At 41.8% G+C, this 19,228-nt stretch overlaps 1 protein-coding gene across 1 annotated transcript; it reads right to left on the reverse strand.

The window, feature by feature from the left end:
* Positions 1-8,393: 8,393 nt before the first annotated feature.
* CUNH2orf78 (chromosome unknown C2orf78 homolog) lies at positions 8,394-15,824 on the reverse strand. The gene is made up of 5 exons (XM_053663343.1): positions 15,716-15,824; positions 14,677-14,754; positions 11,317-12,081; positions 8,894-10,456; positions 8,394-8,779 (listed from the first exon to the last, which is right to left on the reverse strand). Exons 1-5 carry the CDS (start codon positions 15,822-15,824, stop codon positions 8,394-8,396), a joined length of 2,901 nt encoding a protein of 966 aa, XP_053519318.1.
* Positions 15,825-19,228: the final 3,404 nt, after the last annotated feature.

Genomic DNA, 19,228 nt, shown 5'->3' on the forward strand with positions numbered 1-19,228 from the left:
TCTGGGTTGCAGGCCAGGTCCCTGATTTGGAGCAACTGGTGTTCTATCTTTCACACATCAGTGCTTCTCTTCCTCTCTTTCTCCCTCCCCTCCCATCTCTCTAGAAATAAATAAGTAAAATCTAACACCCCTCTCTGCCCCACAAATTAGATTCTATTGATCCTGGGTTTAAAATCCTCCAGTTATGTCCATGGCACTTTAAATAAAAAAATCCACACTTCTTACCCTGCTTACGAGTGAGACTGTTCCCTTTAACTCTATGACTTCCTCTCCCACTCTTCTCCTTGCTTACTACTCTCTGCCCACACTGTCTAAACAACTCTTCTTCCAGTCAAGACCTTTGCACAGCTGTTTTCTCTTCCTGGGTGTTCTTCTCTGCTCTTTACTTGGCTGGCTCCATCTTGCCATTTACATCTCAGTTTACATGGCACCTCCTCAAAGAGAACATTTCTGACTACATATAGTATGTGTAATCATACTACACATTCTGACTAAATAGCCACCCAGTCACATTCTATCACTCGGTCCTATTTTAATTCTTTTTTTATAGTCCTTACCACTATCTGCTATGGTCTGGATTGTATGTTGTCTTTCATTCCTCCCTAGAATATAATCTATAGGAAGACAGGAGCCCTTTCTGACTTGCTCCCAACTCTATTTCTAGTGCCTAGAACAGCATTAACCCCAGATGACACTCAATAAAAATTATTGGATATTCAAACACTGTTGAACTGAATGTCATTTCACTCATCCAAAATGAATTACAGGGATGGGTAGCCAATTATGGTGATAGCGGAGATAAGCAAAAAAAAAAAAAAAGAACAGTGGTCATGGTGCTCTTGGAACCAAATCTTCTCCATAAGGCAGTTAGTATTAGGAGCAGAAGACCTCCAAGACTAGATGCCTTCATTTATTGAGCAAGTATTTATTGAGTACCTATCATGTACTCAATAAATTAACATGAACCTATCATGTTCATGGATTTATGTAAAGTGATGGGTCTGCAATAAAGAAAAAGTTCCTGTTTTTTAAAAACCTCGTGGATGAGTACCTAGAGCCACCACAGGGGAAAACTCTTTAAAAGATGATTAAGCTTCTCAAGGTGATGGTAGGTGAGCTCCATGTATTGAGACACTAATACAGCCTACCTTGAACATTCCTAGAAAATTGAGGTGCTCTGGAAGCAGAAAAGGAATGTGTACTAAAATTGTTTATATTGTTAAAATTTTTGCTGTGAATCCATTAGGAATATAAAATGAACAAAAGTAAATACTTGAGAAGAAAAAGATGTGGGATGAGCTTTAAAAAAAACAAGAAATACAGCAAGTGTACTGGAACCATTTACACTTGTGATTTTATGAAAACAGGCAAGTTATGTTCCTTTTTTAGTTGGAGTTGGAATTACCTGGTGAAAAAAATCTTCCTTGATAAGAAGGTTACAGTAAAACCAATAACATGAAGATAAATCTGAGGTTTGGTACTTTACCTATAGTTTGTTTGAAGACTGGTAACTGCCATCACCAAGCAAAAAAGAGTCTAGCTGGGAAAATGAACTTTTATGCATGCTTGGAAATTTTTCAATGTGTGTGTATTGTTACAGTTAATACTTAAATGTGTATATAGGGGTAGATTTTATTTTAGAAATATTTTCTTCTTAGTTACCTGCTAGATAGCTATCAGTTATATAATTTATTTCCTAATGACTTAAAGCCCCCTTTTTTGACTTAAAACCTTTTGTATTAAGTGCCATTCTCAAATGTCATTCTCAATATTGCAAATTTTGACAAAAATTAAATGAAATAAGAAACTTTAGGGCTATTAAAATGGACACTCTCAGTGGAAGGATTGTACCATTTTGTCTGGTCTGTGTATCTACTTTGAAAAATTATTGGTATATGACCAGGTACTACAAATTTGAATGTGGGGTAGAATTTCATGCCACTATGTTTCTACTCTTACGAAAACATTCATTTAGTCAATTAACTAGTAATTATTGAGTACCTACTATGTGCCAGACACTGTTCAAGGCATTGAACATACATCATGAACAAAGCAGACAAAGGAAACCTGTGCACTCAGGCATCTAATGTTCTAAGCATTTGACTTCCAGTGAAGATAGAGGTGTAGATAAACACACTTCACCTCCATGCACAACTACAACAAAAATTACAACTGGACTACAAACAAATTTCACCCAGATTTGTCAGATAATTGAGCTCTATGGAAATATGACAACCAAGGATTTAAAGGAGCCACATTCATTCAGACAGGTAGGAGAGGCGGTTATGTGGGGGTGCAAAGAAGCACAGAGAGGCATAGGGAGATGTGGAGAGGTGGCAGAATGGGCTGTCCCACATTCATATGTGGTAGATAAAAACCAAAAAGGATACCTGAGGAGCACGCAATCCCAGCTGCAGACCAGACCACCCAGCCAATGGTTCCAGTGCCAGGAAGATAAGTCCCCATAACTTCTGGCTGCAAAAACCAGTGGGGGTTGGGCCAGTGGAAAAAAAACTACAGGATTCTCAAGACACTTTTCTTAAAGGGCCTGTAATGGACTTAGGATTCATATGGACCCACCCACTCTGGGATTTAGCATCAGGGCAACAGCTGGAAGAGCACAAGTAACATATGAGGAGAAGGGGAGAAAGTGAACTGACAGGTAAGGGGGTAAGTGCAGAGGAGACAGTTTCCTCTTAGGCAATCTCCTGGGCCAGAGAGCAGCATGGTCCCCTCCTGGCACTCTCCCGGACACAGAACCAAAAAGTAGTGAAACAAGTTACCCTACCCTGGTGACTACCTAAGACTCTGCCCCACACAATTTACAGGTGCCTTCCCTACAATAGGCTATGCTACTAAGACAGGGAGTCAAAGAAGCTCTACCTAACACACAGAAACAAACACAGGGAGGTGGCCAAATTGAGGAGACAAAGAAATATGGCCCAAATGAAAGAACAGAATAAAACTCCAGAAAAAGAATGAAACGAAATAAAGATAAGCAACCTATCAGATGCAAAGTCCAAAACACTGGTTATCAGGGTGCTCAAAGAACTCATTGGGTATAGCAACAACCCAAAAAAGACCCAGAAAGAAATGAATATTGTATTCAGTGAAATAAAAAAAAAATCCATAGGGAACCAACTGTGGAGGTGATGAAGCTGAGAGTCAAATCAATGATTTGGAACATAAGGAGGGAAAAAAAAAGCAATCAATCAGAATGACAAGAAGAAAAAAGAATTTTAAAAAGTGAGAATAGAATAAGGAGCCTCTAGTACATCTCCAAACATACCAACATCCAAATCATAGGGGTGCCAGAAAGAGAAGGAAGAGCAAGAAATTGAAAACTTATTTGAAAACTAATGAAAGAAAACTTCCCTAATTTGGTGAAGGAAAGAGACATACAAGTCCAGGAAGCACAGAGCGTCCAAAAGAATATGGGCAAAAGAGGAACACAACAAGACACGTCATAACTAAATGCCAAAGGTTAAAGATGAAGAATCTCAAAAATAGTGAGAGGAAAGTAAAAAGTTACTTACAAAGGAGTTCCTATAAGGCTGCGAATGGTTTCTCAAAAGAAACTTTGCAGGCAAGGAGGCATTGTCAAGAAGCATTCAAAATGATAAAAATCAAAGACCTGCAACCTAGATTACTCTACCCAGCAAAGCTATCATTTAGAATAGAAGGGCAGAAAACTGCTTCCCAAAACTCCTTCCCAGGTAAAGGAGTTTATCATCACCAAGCCATTTTTATATGAAATGCTACAGGGAACATTTTAAGAAAAAGAAGATCAAAACTATGAACATTAAAATGTCAACAAATGCACAACTATCAACAACTGAATCTAAAAAACAAACTAAGCAAACAAGCAGAATGGGAACAGAATCATATATATGGAGATCATTTGGAGGGTTATTAGTTGGAAGAGAGAAGCAGGAGAATGGGGATCTGGTTGGGATCTCTCAGGTGGCCATTATCCAGCCTACTACAGGCACAAATGCTCTTCAAATTGTTGGCACCAAATTACTTAAAAAGTGGGACGGTTAAACCTTATTATTTTTATTATTTTTGAAGCTTAGAGTTGAGACAACAAGGGCTCTGTGAATCTAGATACTCTGGGGACCTGTGAGTTAGGAAACTCTCCCAGTAAGTAATCCAGAGAGAAATTGATGGACAGCTAAACTGGAGTGGAAATGTCTGAATGCAATCAGAAATGGATATTAGTAGATACAACTTGAGAGGCATTTGTGGATGGAATTTGTGGATGTTCTAGTAAGGTAGTTGGGAGAAAGAGGAGTCAAATCATTTCCAAGGTTTCTGGACTGAGCCAGTGGAAAAGTCGCTTTACTGTGAATAGACATAAAGAAAAGTGCATGGCCCAGGTATTTTGGGGGAGAATTTGGATAGGGGGGAATATGGGTGATTTTTATTTTGGACATATTTAGGGAAGAAGATAAAAAAAGAAGGATGGAAAAAAATACACATTCCTGACCAGAGCCTTCCAAGGCTCTCCACCTGCCTACAGGCTTCTTCCACATCTCCTGCTGGCCAGATCTCTCTCTCCCTGTGAGTCCTTCAGGTTGTTGAGTTTCACCGTCTTATTCAAAACATGGTGTGAACAAATGTAGACATAAGGAGCCGTGTGAGACAGAGAACACCCAGAAAGTTTCTCTGACCCAGAGTCCTATGAATGTAGGGCAAGTGGAGCTCTTTTTTTGAAAACTGAGATTACAGGGCCCCAACATTAAAACTAATTATGTCAAAGGATGGAACAGAGTTCAGGCAAAATAGGTGCTGCAATGGAGTGTTTGAATTCCCTCGAATCCTCTCCTGGAAATTGATCAACCCAGCCAGGAGACCCATGGATGGCATTTACCATGATCCTAGACACCCCAAAGTAAGGTGGTCCACCCAGGATTAGACACACAGCTGCCTGGCCTCAGCATCTGCACCAGAAGTAGTGGCAGACAATAGGAAGCATCTGACGGACCGAAGGCAGGAGGCCCTCAAAACACCAGCAAGTAGTCACTGGAAAGCACTGAAGGCCTATATGAAGAGAGCAGCTGAGACTGGGAGGGGTTTTGCACAGGCCCACAGTGGGTAAGTACAAGGAGCCAGGGAAACAGTGTGAAGGGACTGGAGCAGCCTAGACACTGTACCTTGACACTGAGCACTAGAGCCCATTTCCAGGAGGTGGCCCACACAAAGGAGAGAATGCAGGGAGGAACTGCAGAGTCAGAAGGAAAATGTCCTGATAAAGTCGGGGATGGGGAACAGAGCCAGGAAATTTCACATAGCAAGTCCCATGTTACTGAATACTACATAAAATAAATACAGAATAGTTCTGTGAAAGTTAAGAAAGGGGTCTTCAACCTCACCTCCTTTTCTAAGTACATCAAAACTAATTTTACCTAAGAAATAAATAACAGAAAAGGATTGAGATCAATCCCATACAAAGGTAGTATGGGAAAAGGAGAATAAAGAGCAGGATAGGATAAAGAGCAGAAATTTCATCTCATCTGCAAAAGAAACAAGAATAGAGGGGCCCACAAAACAGATCAAAACAGCAACCTAGTATTTCACAATGAGCTAAAAGACATTCAGTAAAACAACGCAGAAGAAGAAAGAGCCTGGTAGAGGAGGGAGTGGGAGGTTATTATTTAAAGGGGACAGAATTTCTGTTTGGGATGATTCTAGATACATTAAATGTTGGCAAAGGCTAACATGTTGGGTGTTGGGTGTGGGTTAATCTATTTCCATGACAGGATTTGGGGATTTTCAAAACATGTCCTGCTCCACGTATCTTTCTGAAATGTTGCTCAATGTTTTGACATAATTATCTCAAGTTTGGATGGGAATGATGGTTGCATGACATCATGAATGTACTTATTGTAACTAAATTGCATACTTCAAAGGGGCTAAAATGGAAAATTGTGTTATGTATATTTTACCATAATAAAAAAGGGATGAAAAACTAACCTATCAGAATGAGGTGAAATGATAGAATTCAGGGCGGAATTTTTTTAAAAATTAAAAATATTTCAGAAATGAAGACTAAATTAAATAGAATACAAGAGTGAATGAACAAAATGATCACTTAAGGGGAAGAAATTAAAAAATCAAATTTTTGAAATAAAAAAGAAGATAAAAGGAATCTAGAGATATGTCAAATAAAAAAAGAGGAAAAAAAGCTAGAATGATTCTAAGAGAGTAATACAAAAATACATATTAGGATTTAATATGTCATATAGATGACATTTCAAACTAGTGAGACATGCTCACCTGTAAATTGTGATACATATATATTGGAGTGTAAGCACTTTCTCTGGAAGCATCCACAGCACAGCAAGTTAGTCTCTCTAAGGTCGGAGAGAAATTAGTGTCTGGGGAACTTTGGGAAAAGGGTGTATGACCTTTGAAAACCTTTTTGTACCTTTCTAAAGTTCCATCATGTGAATCTGTTACCTCTGAATTCTGCCTGCTTGAGTTCAACCCCCGGCGCCCCCAATCGTTAGCTCTTAATCTTGGGCAAACACTTGACACACTCCAGGCCTACCTCCTCATCTGTTAAATGGGGTGATTAAGGTAGTCTGGTGCTGAGACAGAATAAACTCTCAATACATGTAAATGGCTAGTGGGAACCACTCACATGTCCATCAACCAATGACAGGATGCGCAAAGTGGTGGACTCATTCAGTGGAATATTACACAGTCATAGAATGCAATGAGGGACTGGCACACGCTACAACATAGATGAACTTTGACGACATGCTTAGTGAGGGAAGCCAGACACAAAGGTCACATACTATATTTCTCCACATATGTGAAATCTCTGGAGAAGTCACACTGGTCCAGACAGAAAGCAGACCAGTGGTTGCCAGGGGCTGGAGGGAGAAGGAAACAAGGAATAACTGCGCCTGGTTGAGGGGTTTCCCTTTGGGCTGGTGAAAGTGCTATGGGACAGATGATAGTGATGGCTGCACAAACTGTGACTGCACGAAATGTCACTGGGTTCACAGTTCAAAGCCGTGAGCTTGAAAGAATGCAAATTATGTCTCAATAAAAGTAACTATTAAAACACACATTACCCATTTTCAAATGATGCTGATTCCCACTCTCACTGCTCCTACGAGACCTCCCGCGAAGCCCCTCTGAACTGACGCCTGCGTAGTAGGGCTGTCCAAGTGGCACCCCAGTGCGCATGTGCTCCGGTCGCTCTGGCCCGGGGCAACGGACACTTTCGTCAGATTTTGCTTGTGGGCTTTGGTTGATGGCGGATTTCAGACCAGGAGGCGCGTGCCGCTGGGGTCAGGGAGGAGGCCCTGGATGGCCCCACCGTTGATGCTTAGGCTTCTTCTGAAGTTTGACTTCGTCCACCGGTAACGTCCTGATGCTGTGCTCTGAGGGCCCGGCTTCCATTCGCGGGCCCTGAAAATACGAAGGACTTGGGAGACAAGCCTCAAACTGAGGTTTTGTGCCACCACATGCAATATGATCTCAGTCCTTTGCTGAACCTCACATGTAAAGTGGCACAGTGACCCTGGCTTGCGTTTTGTTGGGAAGGTTGCCTGAACTAGTGCCTTAATGGGCCTGGTGCACAGGGGTTGAGTAAATAAATGGTGGTTTATGCCCGATGGCCTGTTCGGGGCGGGGGGGGGGGGTTCTACTGCAACAGTTCACTTGGCCAGGCCCTAGTTACCAGCTGCCCCCAGGACGACACTAAGTCCTTGCTACTTATCTGGTAGATTCCCCTCTTTTGTACTCACCTTCCCCAGCTACAATCATATATGATTACACAATCCAAGCCTTTTAGAAATACTTTCTTGAATGAGCCTAATCTCATCTGCTCTTGGAAGCTAAGCTGGGTCAGGCATGGTTACTACTTGCATGGGAGAAATACATCCTGTTCTGTTTTCTAATGTATATACTTATCTGTTGATCATGAGGCATAGGCCAGCCTCCACAGGAGACATTTTACATTTCTTCTGGCCAACCAAGAGTCATCTTCTGCCATCTTCAACTCTATTCAAATTTTATTCTTTTAACCCTAACTTCAGACCCTTTTCCCACCTCCTGATTCTAATTATAAACCTGTAACATTTCTCCCCTTTTGCCTTTATGGCTATGGACTAATTTCCTTCCTTTTTCTGAGGTCCCACCCCTTGCCCCTCAACCTCCCATTCGACTTCCAGTATTTCATCCTCACACACCCTCACCAAAGAAAAACCACAGTGAACAGCATCTCAAAACTCAGAAGCCTTTTTATTACTCATATACTAAGTCTATTGCATTTCTTAGTCAATTTTATTAAGTTTTAAAATATAATAGAGAAATTTATGTCTATGTATCTATGGGAAATTGTTGGTATCCAAAGTGGCACCAACCATGCGAGCATCTCATATCGCATAGCCATAGTATCGAGAAATTCCCATTTCTTTTTCCCTTTCAATGAAATACTGCACTTTCCCCAAAGAGGTGTATTTGGCAGCTTTCTCACGCTCTAGCTGAGCCATCCTCTTCATGGCCTCCCGCTCTGGCCTCTGCTCATTTGTGATGGGCTTTGACATGACTGGCCCAAGGACAGTGCATTTCTTCCATGGATTTGGTTGGAGGGCAAAATCCTGGAGTAGATATTGGTTTGGAGGCCTCGGTGGGGTCAGAGGCTTGGTCACAGCAGTGCGAATGGGCTCCCTCTGGAAAGAAGTGCAAGCTGATGTTTTGTAGGTGGCAGGCCTCGGAGCAGCAGACTGAGGGACACTGGGGCAGGTAGTGTTGGTCAGACCTGGTCTAGATGGGTTGGTGGTGGAAAGTGACCAAGCTGGTCTGGCAGGTCCTGTCAAAGGCGCAGGAGTTGGTCTGGATGAATTGACTGCTTCAGGCTGAGCTGAGTTAGAACCAGGCCTGGCAGGGCTGGTCAAAGTTGGTTGGGATGGGTGGCTGGAAATTGGCTGAGCTGGTCTGGCAGGACCTGTCAAAGCTGCAGGAGCTGGTCTGGATGAATTGACTGCTTCAGGCTGAGCAGAGTTAAAACCAGGCTGACCGGGGTTAGCCACAGCAGGCTGACGTGATGCCAGAGACTGTGGTCTGCGAGGAACCGGTCGAGCTTGAGGCTTGTCCAAGTTAAGAAAAGGCAAAGGTACCAGCTTGACTTTGCCAGGAGGTGGCAGCTCGTACTGAGGTGGAGATGAGCACTCTTTTTCAGCACTGCCATCTGGTTTCTGGCATGTGAGTTGAGTCTTCTCAGGACCTTTGCCTTCATCCAAGGTATCCAGCCATCTTTTGGTAGGTGGGGGTGACTGGGGGCATTTGGGGTTGCTTGAGTTTCCTAGAGTCCGGGAGGAAGACAGTTCTGTTTTCTTATCAAGCCTCTTCCCCAGTGCATGAAACACCTGCACAGACTCCAGCATTTGCATACCTAGGTGAGTCCGAGGCTTTTTGAAGGTCTCTTGGGTCAACTCAGGCTGATTTTTCCTCCTCTTCATCTTGGGAATTGTTGACTTCTCTTCTGCCTTGAGTTTTTTCCCTGACTGTTTACTCTCTTCACCTTTCTTGGAACTGTATTTGTTTCTTTTGTTGTTTTCCTGCCCATGGCTCTTTGTTTTTCTGTTCCTGATGGAAGCAGCTTTCTGAGGCTTGCTGTTAGAATGCTTGGCTGTGCTCTCAGGGGCCCCATCACTGGCTGCAGCATTGCAAATACCCACGTCTCCCAAGTGCACACAATCTGGGCTCTCAGGTTTGATTTTGGGCTTGGGAGCACCACTGATGGTCTCAGAGGCTTTACGTTTGTTCTTCGTAGCTTGATCCAAAGGAGCCTTAATGATGCTTGAGTTTTCCTGCGCCTCGTTCAACTTGAGGGCTCTGATATTTTTGGTCTTGACCTCCTGGAGACCTGTGGGTTGATCAAGGTCATCCAAGGAATTTAAGATCTGTGGAAGGTGAATATCCTCCACCAGTGTGGCAATGTCTGCAAAGCCATCATTATATTCAGTCCCATATTCAAGTGTCTCTTTGTTTTTAGGACTGTATTTAAGACTCAGGCTATTCTTTCCGAGATCATCGTTTTCACAATCAGGCTGGTTTTCAGAGAGTAGTGGGTCAATGCTAGCCAGGAGCTGGTGAATATCAGGCACTTCTAAGGGGAGCAGTGGAGAGTCTTGGATTCCTATTGGAAAATGGTAGGCATCGAGAGGCTTTGAAAAGTTATCGTTAATATCATCCAAATTCTTATTCTCGTCGTGTTCTTGGTTTGGAGATGGAGGCAGTGCCAGGAGATTACTAGAATTCTCGACTGGAACTACCATTGAAATGTCCCCAAACACAGATGGTGGGTTACTCTCTGGTGTCTGGGTATTTCTGCTAGTGCAGGACTTAGGGAAGTCTGGATTTTGAGGTAGAAAAAATGTTTGGTTTGGATGTTGCAATCCCAGGGAGGGCTCCATCTCCAGGGAACTCTCCATCACTACAAAGGAATCAAGGAGAAAAAGTCAGTCCCTGGGATGGAAGATGCTCCCCATGTCCCCTGTCAGGTACCTGATAACAAAGGGGAAGGCATTTCTACTAGCTCTTATGAAGGATCATGGACGGTATCCTACATGAAGAGCTAGAGGGCAACGGTTCTACTTCTTACTGGTGGTCATCGGATTTCATTGTTCTGTGGTTTTCTCCGTTTTACACAGGGTTGTTTTGAGTCAGATAAAAAGTAAAAGTGATTTTAAAATGTTTTAGAAACCTAGCGTCCCATATAGAATTTTTAAAATTTTCTCCACTGTCTGTACAGAAGAAAAACGCTTTGTACCACAGACTAGGAGAGGGACTGGAGTTCTTCCTGATGAAATGGATAAGCAGAGACAGAATCTTAGCCTGCCTGGTTTGATGTGATCTTGGAACACAAGGTCTTAAATCATGGTGTAAACCAAGGAAGTCTGGGCCAGTGAAACTGGCATGGTCAGGATAAGAGATCTGAAATCCCTTTGCAAGTTGACTAAGGCAAATAATCTGGGAAGGGAGTTCATCACAGTGTGATAGTACAGGGGGAATAATCGGGTAGGGCAGGGGGAAAGGGTGGTATCCCTTGGTAAGAACTCCTGGGGTTCTTACACATGGAGCAAACGTGGCCCTTTCGGTGCCCCACATTCCTATCTCTATTAGGTGTTCTCATGAAAACTCTAAAATTGGAGAGTGCTGACTGAGGGTGGTAAGTTCTTAAAGTCACAACACTTAAATTTTACCTATCTGTGGTCTCACCACTTCCCAGTGACAGACTGACCCTGTTTCTGAGTGCTGACCTTATTCCTCTTTCTTCTTACTGTATGTACTCACCTTGAAAACTTGTCTGTGTGATGGGTTGAGCAGACACAGAGTAGTGGATTCCCGAGGTGGAGGCTGGTGGTATCACATTTGTGGACTGAATCTCCTTTAGTACCATGACCAACTCTGGCTGAGGGACAGAGGCCCTGCTCTCCGTGTAAGAAACAACAGAGCCATAGGATTGGAGGTAGGGGCCCAGTTCTCCAGATGGCAGAAGCCCCAATGGGCCCTGATTACAGTAATATCCCTGACTTCTTTCCTGGTAGGGGAGGGACAGGCCATGCCCCTGATTAGGAATCTGAAAGGGTGCCACCTGAACAAGATGGGCAGAAAGTGAAGTATATAGAGAGGTCATGTTGTTGGCATCTGAAGTGGTATCATACTGGGATGCCATGGACATGGAAGAAACAGCTGTGTCCTGGTCAATGACAGTCATAGTGAAATCTCTGAGTGATGATGACTTCTTTGTAGAGCCTCCTGTGATAGCCCACTCAAAAGTACCAGGATTGGAAGCAGCTGAGGTGGAGATCTGGCTCTGGCCAGCACCTCCAGACAACATAGTTACACCAGCATGTTGGTAAAGGTAGGCATTACCCATGGCTGGTTGGAATGAGGTGCCAGAGGCTGATGGTGATAGCCATGCTGAACTGACAGCTGGAGCAGGGACTCTGGAGAAATTGCAGACACTTCCCGTTAGAGAAGTTGCATTACTCACTACAGGAAGAGAGAGGTGCAGAGAATCTGAATTTCCAAGGGAAGGTTGATTTTGGAAATTCTCTGTGGGGAACAAGAGAGCCATGAATGAAATCAATGAGACTGATGAACTCTCACTGTTTGAAGAATACCATTATGTTAAGATTGTTGCTATCAGTAAGCTTCTAATATCAATACTCACTGCAATATAAAAAATCAGTTTATTGTGTTGTAAGTGCTGGAGCAGTTTGCTACTCTCTGTATTCACTGCCCTTGCTCCCAACTTGGCAAAAATGTGCAGAAGCCCCAATTTATGTGGTTCACATATTGTTCTCCAGACTAGAAGCGACTTCTTCTTGCCCTATCTTTCTCTTGAGTCTGCACTAGTGTTGATTTGTATGCTGTTTCCTAGAATTGTATAGTTTTAGAGCCAGTGTCTTCAGAGAATCTGTGTTCTAACATTCTCACTTTCTGAGTGAGGAAACTGAGGCCCAGAGAGGTCAGATATTCTTGTAAAGTTCTCCCATCGTGTCAGCATTATTCCCAGGTCACATAGCATCCTGACAGCCTCGCCAGGACTATGCTCGAAGTATTACAGACCATTAACTGGGAGCAGTACAACCTCTGCTATAGGTGATTCTTTTTCGTCCAAGAGTAAACAGTGTGTCTCTTACCATTATAACCTTCAGTGTCTCATTTTGCCTGACTGTTTATATGTTATTCTTAGAATTCGCATGTAGCTCAGTCCAGTTAGTAAGCATAGTTATTCTTACCCTTTGGAACTCTCGTTTCTGATGTTCTGATATATATATTAATAAAAATTGAGGAGCATAGTAAGGATCAAAGCATAATAAATTTAATAATAAATGAAGTTCTGTTTATATATGCAATACCATAAAAGTGAACATTATTATTTTATTTTAGTGAGTACTGTAACCAAAATGCAGCCCAGAATGAAAGGTGATTTTGAAGGAATTCCCAGCTAGTATATAGGGACAGAGAAGACATTATCAGTGAAAATTGCATAACAAGTAGCAAAATGCAATAAATGTGGATGCACAGGTAACTCCAATATAGACACATAGTTCAGTGAATACAGCTATAAAACAGACAACAAAGTGTAAAGGAATTCCATTAATGTGTTCATTCATGTTCATCTGCATGTTACCCAGCAGGTAACAGGTAGTGAGTCCAGTGGAAATACATATTCCAGTTAATATAGGCATGTAACAAACACAAGAGAACACCATAAAATATCATGAATCTTTTTATATTTATCTTAAAACCTAGGTCATAATGGCCTTCCACATCCAGGACTGTGTCATACCCAAAGCCTTAGAAACCATCGTCACTAGATTCCCATTAGAAACACTTAATGTAGGAATCCCCAAGGGACCCCACAAAATTGTGTCTAGATACATGTGAAATTAGAATGTGGGCCTTGACTTTTTTTTTCTTCTTAGGTAGCTAAAATTTAAAAAGAGATGGTGGCTGTTTATCAGTGTGTTCTCTGTGTTAGGAAGAAAATAAGTATAAAAGCCAGCTTTATTGCAGAACATATCACATAAAAGAATTAGTCTTTCTGACTGGAATTAGGATATACCATTTAAAATATTTATTTTTAATAGACTAAACACCTACATAGATTGAAAATCAAGTGCAACACTGAAGATGCTGTTTCTTCCAGCCCCCTAGATAACCAATTTTATAGTTTCATGTTTATAGGAAACATCATTTCAGAAATACAGTTTTTAAATGTTACATTCAATTGTCAAATGCCATCTGTTTTCAGAAAGGGGACAGAAAAACAAACAACAGAATGTGACCTTTTGTGTAACCTCCTTTGCCTAGGGGTGCCCTGTTCTGGCCTTACTTTCCTTCCCAGTCTATTAATGTACGCATTTGCTAAAAATCACCTTTCTTTTGCCCTACTCTGAGCATATTTTACCCTGTGCTATTTCTGCTTTAATTGAAAATGTTTGGTTTCCTTCAACATTCCTTCACAAACTACTGTTTTTGTTCCTGAGAGCTCCTCCATGCTCTCCTCCTCCTCCTCCTTGTAGTTTCCCCTCCCTCTCGGTTCCTCCTGTTGGCCTGAGCTGATAGACTACACCTCAACTTTCCTTCATTTAAATATTGTCTCTCCTGTTGCCCAGCACTCTTCATCCCCAGTATCTATTTTCTCTTCTCACCTTCTCTGTATAGAAAACTCCAAAAACGGGTATATATTACTTCTTAAGTGGCACTAAATTTAAGATACCAGAGTAGAAATATTAGTGGTGGGAGATCATTACACATGACACACCCTGTATAGATATCTACTTTTAGATTTCTCTCTATCACCTATGTTTTCTATCTGTTTCTGTTGAAACCCTCTCAGGAAGTTTTGATTTCACTTTTATATGGGTGTCCTTTGGCTCAGTATTAGAAAAAAAGTGATTAGAAAGAACAATCAATCTAACGTATTAATGTGGTAGATGAGGGAAAAACAGATCATGCGAGATATTCAATTACCTGTGTAAACTCTCATAGCAGGTAAATGTTGAAATTGAAACTAAAATAATGTCTCCAGATTTTTAGATCAATACTTTTCCCTTGTATCAATGTTATTTTGAGTCTACTCCTCAATTTAGGGCCCAAAATATCTAATAAAATTATCTTTAAAGTTTCTTTTCTTACCTGACATGGTCAGAGAAGAAGAGGAAATGTCAACTGTAGGTGCAAGGGATGAGGAGACAACACCAGATGCGTGATCGTCTGGAGCCAAAGAGCACAAGTGTCCAGTACAAAGGTCACTGGTCACACTGGTCACTGGTCACTGGTTAGTGGTTACTGGTTACTGGTTACTGGTCAGTTGCGATGATCCAAATTTGTTTACACGCCACTCTGTGGACACCCCAAGATTCTACCAGGTGGTGGTAGGTTTGGTGGGAGAATGATGTCACAAAGCTGGCAGTTTAAAGAGATGAGAGAGCCAATAGGAAGTCAAATTCCCAACAAGAAGACAGGATTGGATGGAGGGAGTGGTAGGAGAGGGAAACCAACCCCTAAATGGCTAAGCTCGAGGACTGATGTGCTGGTCCACAAGGTGGATGTGATAGTCTCACTTTCCCCATGCTGTTACGTTAGGAAAAGAATCAGCTCAATGTTTCTTATAGACATTCATTAATACAAATAAATAGTAGTAACATATTCTCTATATTTTATTGTATAACACACACACACACACACATATATATATATATATATATATATATATATATATATATAATCATTAATACCCGTAGGAAGAATGAAAGGGACCTATTGGTTGCACAACTACAGTTTTCTGAGATTTCATGAGACCATCTGATTAGTGAATTTACTGCAGCTTTGGAGGAGCAGACAAAAGGATTACGGAGCTCTTTTCTGTAACTTGGCTAAAGAGTAAAATGAAGTTTGTTGAATGCATATTGTGAAGAGTGATACGGTCCAAGGCTTCCCACTCTAAGTTCCTTCTCTTTGAATCCTACCTTCCTTGGGCTCTGCTGGGCACAGCCAGACTGGCCTTGCATCTCTCTCCTGCTCTCCGTTGCTTTTTCTTCTCCATTCTCCGCATTGCTCTGAGATGAGCCTTGATCTTGCATTCTCACTCTTGGATGTTATATGCTGTCTCCTGTGAGCAGCTGGTTCTTCCCCTCAGTGTCTGAGGCTTCCCCAAATGGACCCTGCCCCTTACGAGCAAATGCTAAAGCACTAGGAGTGAGCTCCTTGCAGACCTTGACACTCTCAGCCTTTGGATGCAGTTCTCTCAACCAGAATTTGCCACCTGTGGCTCCATGGCCCATGAAGCAATGCTGCCATCCTGTTCTTTTATACAGGACAAGCAGGCATTCACGGTATTCTCCTTTTTTCCTTCTCACATAAAGTGTGCCCAGTGTGGCAGTTACTCTAGTCTCCTCCCCCTCACAAACAGCCACTGTAGAATTTTGGGGCTCTAGGGTTCCCTGTCTGCCATGATTGGGTGCAAGGCCAGGCAGAAATGGATAATGGTTAGAGAAAGTCAAGGCTGTTCATGGAGAACAGGGAAGAGGCAAGGTGAAAGTGCACAGGAAAAGGGCATTCATGTGGATTATTTGGTTTCTTTCACAGAGAAATGTGTTGACATGCTGGGGCCTCATTTTGCATGAACAGAATGTGTGTTCTAGGTACTGCAGAAAGTGCCAGGGACTCTGTTCAGTAGACAGAATAATCTTAAATGTATTTCCCACTTTGTTTTATGTAATAAACATAAACTTTATTTTATGTAATAAAACAAAGTTCTTTTTTTACATTCATTAGTATGTTTGTAGAATGTAGACCACATCCATGCCCTGTATCAGTGCTCTGCTTTTGTCCACGTGTTCCTTCCTTGTGAAATTTTTGAAGATTCTATCATTGTAAGACATATTGCATGTTTTTCTCCTGATGACTTTACTTAGAAGCATCATGAACCAAGTTGTCCTGATGGACATTGTGGAGACACCTAAAAATAGGTCTATGAGAAAGGCACTGTGGTGAGTTACACTGTGCGCCAAGCCTGAGGGAGAGATGTGTGCAATCAGCCCACCTTGGCCTGGGCTGCCTCTGTTTTTCTTGCCCTGGTTAGTGGTGCTCACACTAAGCACTCTTGTGACCGTGAGTGAGGGCTGAGATGCTAATGACCTACACAGGGTGGGGCCAAAGAAGGTATACAGTTGTTCATTTGGAAAACAATACAATAATTAATAAATAATAATATAGGAATTAACTCTGTTTCATACTCACAGTGAGAAACCTACATTTGTCTCACCCTGTTTGTGGATGAAATTGCTTTTGGGGAAGAAATATATGGATCTAATTATTTTTTTTATGGTAAGCCTTTAGAGGTACCTAGATCAATCTGCCTCAGCACTCTTTAGTGCCATGTGTAGGGAGTTTGTGATACAAGATGCCAAGGGCCCACAAGATGGTAGCTCATAGATGGAATCTGCAAATAGACATTTTTCTTTTACAGGCCTACTTTTCCTGTAGTGACATAAGAGATTTTTGAAGGTGGGTTATGGCGCTTGTCTGAGAGGAAATTGTGAGGAGTGTGGCAGTGCAAAGATGTGGCTGAAACTTAAAAGTTTTATTGAAGGTCTTCCCCCTAAGCTTCATGCCTCTCAGAACACCAGCTTTCATGATAGCAGTATGTAACGTGAGGTTAAAAATATAAGCCAGAGTGGTCTTCTTTTTCTGTGTTCCCATGGAATCAAGGGAATCCATACCTACTGCAGCTTAGAATGGGCGATGTAAGATTGGGGGAAGAATTGATGAGATAAATCCTGGGAATAGAAAAATGTTTGTATCTTAAATTCTCAGTTCCAATATTAATTCTATCTAAACAAATTCTTAATTTGGTCTTTGCCTGTGCCCAGTCTGTATAACTGTTCTCCCCATAGTTCTGTCTGATTTACTATTTCTTGCTCACTCACCATCATCTTAGCCTCTAAAAGCATCTTAAATGTAGGAGGAGGAACCTAGAGAAGGTTAGTCCAGCGCTCTGAACTCAGCAACAAGCTCTACCTTGACCTCAGACCTTCTGTTTGTAGTGAGGGCCTTGTCTTGTCCCACAGACCCACTTCCTGTCTGTTGTTCCCATTGGGATAAGTAGGACTTGTCCTGATGAAACATTCCCAGTCCATTTACCACTGGACCCTTTGTTATTTTCTCTTTTTTTATATTCACTTAAGGACATGTTAATTGATTTTAGAAAGAGGAAACAGGAGGGAGAGAGAGTGGGAGAGAAACATGGAATGGTGGTTTTTTTTGTGTATGCCAGATGGGGACCAAACCTGCAACCTGGGAATGTACTCCGACTGGGAATAGAACTTGCACCTTAATGGAATGATGCTCTAACCAAGTTAGCCTCACCTTCCAAAGCTCTCGCTTTTGTATTAATTAAAGACTGGAATCCCCTCAATCAGGCATCCATAGCCTCCCTCCTCCACGTGCAAGGAGGCAGCTAACAATACTGCCTGAGCTCCACCTCCTCATGTCTCCCCCAACCCCACCCTCGTCTCAGGAAAATAGCCTTCCATGAAACCAGTCCCTGGTGCAAAAAAAACTTGGGGACCACTGCCCTCAATCCCATCATGGCACCTGGGCCCCCTCCAGACGCTGATAGACTTTATAGTGTCAACAACTACTTAGCTGCTTGTTGCTCCAAATATCCTTGACACCTCTGTCTTCTATTCTTTAGCTCATGTTGGATTCACTGCCACCCAACAGTCTACTCTTTGGTAGTTCCCACACTTTCTGAAAACCCTATTGTGCTTAGGTCTAGATTTGCTTGTGTCAACTATAACTGAGTTTATGACCTCCTCAAGCTGTGTCTTTTAGCAAATTGGAAATATAAGACCAATAATATTTTTCCAGTTTCTGATAGATTTATGTCACATTTTGTATATTGCCACATCCATAGGCATTTGTACCAGTAATACTTTTTGGCGACTATACCTGTATTGTATATTTTTCATAAATCCAATAGAATATTGGATGTTTTAGCACCAAATTTGAGTGTTTCTAATTGTAAGTTTGCAAACTGTGCTGTGCTAACTTCCATATTTTGGCATAGAGCAATTTGCTAATATTAACCGATTTTTAATTATGTGGGAGTCTTCAGAATTGTAAATGCTTGTGGATATAAAGTTGGTCAGAGTATGATTGTCCCCCAAATTTTAAAACTAGTGATCTTTTCAGCATGTGTGCAATCATGTCTTCAGTAATCATGACCTTTGTGATGCTGTTGACCCAGATCACAAATGGTTGTGTTGATTTAGAGTATATATAAGGTACTTTGAGAAATTAGAAACTAACAAGTACCTGCTGACTCAGTCACTCAGTGGTTTTAGCACCTTCCTGGGAACCAAAGGGTTCCATTACCAGTCAGGGCACATGCCTGTGTTGCTGGCAAAGTCCCCAGTGGTGCATGTGCAAGAGGCAACCACACATTGATGTTTCTCTCTCTCTTTCTCTCTTCCTTCTCCTCTCTAGAAATAAATAAAATCTAAAAAAATGTAAATAAAATAAAAAATGAAAAATCTTTGCTATTATAATTATCTACAGTTTAATCTGAAATTTAGATTTCTGTTATCCCTCTGACCTAATGAAAGACATGCTGTCTGCTGCTGCTTCACTGGTAGTGGAGTTGAGAGGTTTGCTAACAGTTACAGATCACTATGCCTGAGAC

This window comes from Artibeus jamaicensis, unplaced genomic scaffold (genome assembly GCF_021234435.1).
Source record: "Artibeus jamaicensis isolate MK-2021 breed Jamaican fruit bat unplaced genomic scaffold, CSHL_Jam_final contig_3174, whole genome shotgun sequence".
NCBI lineage: Eukaryota > Metazoa > Chordata > Mammalia > Chiroptera > Phyllostomidae > Artibeus > Artibeus jamaicensis.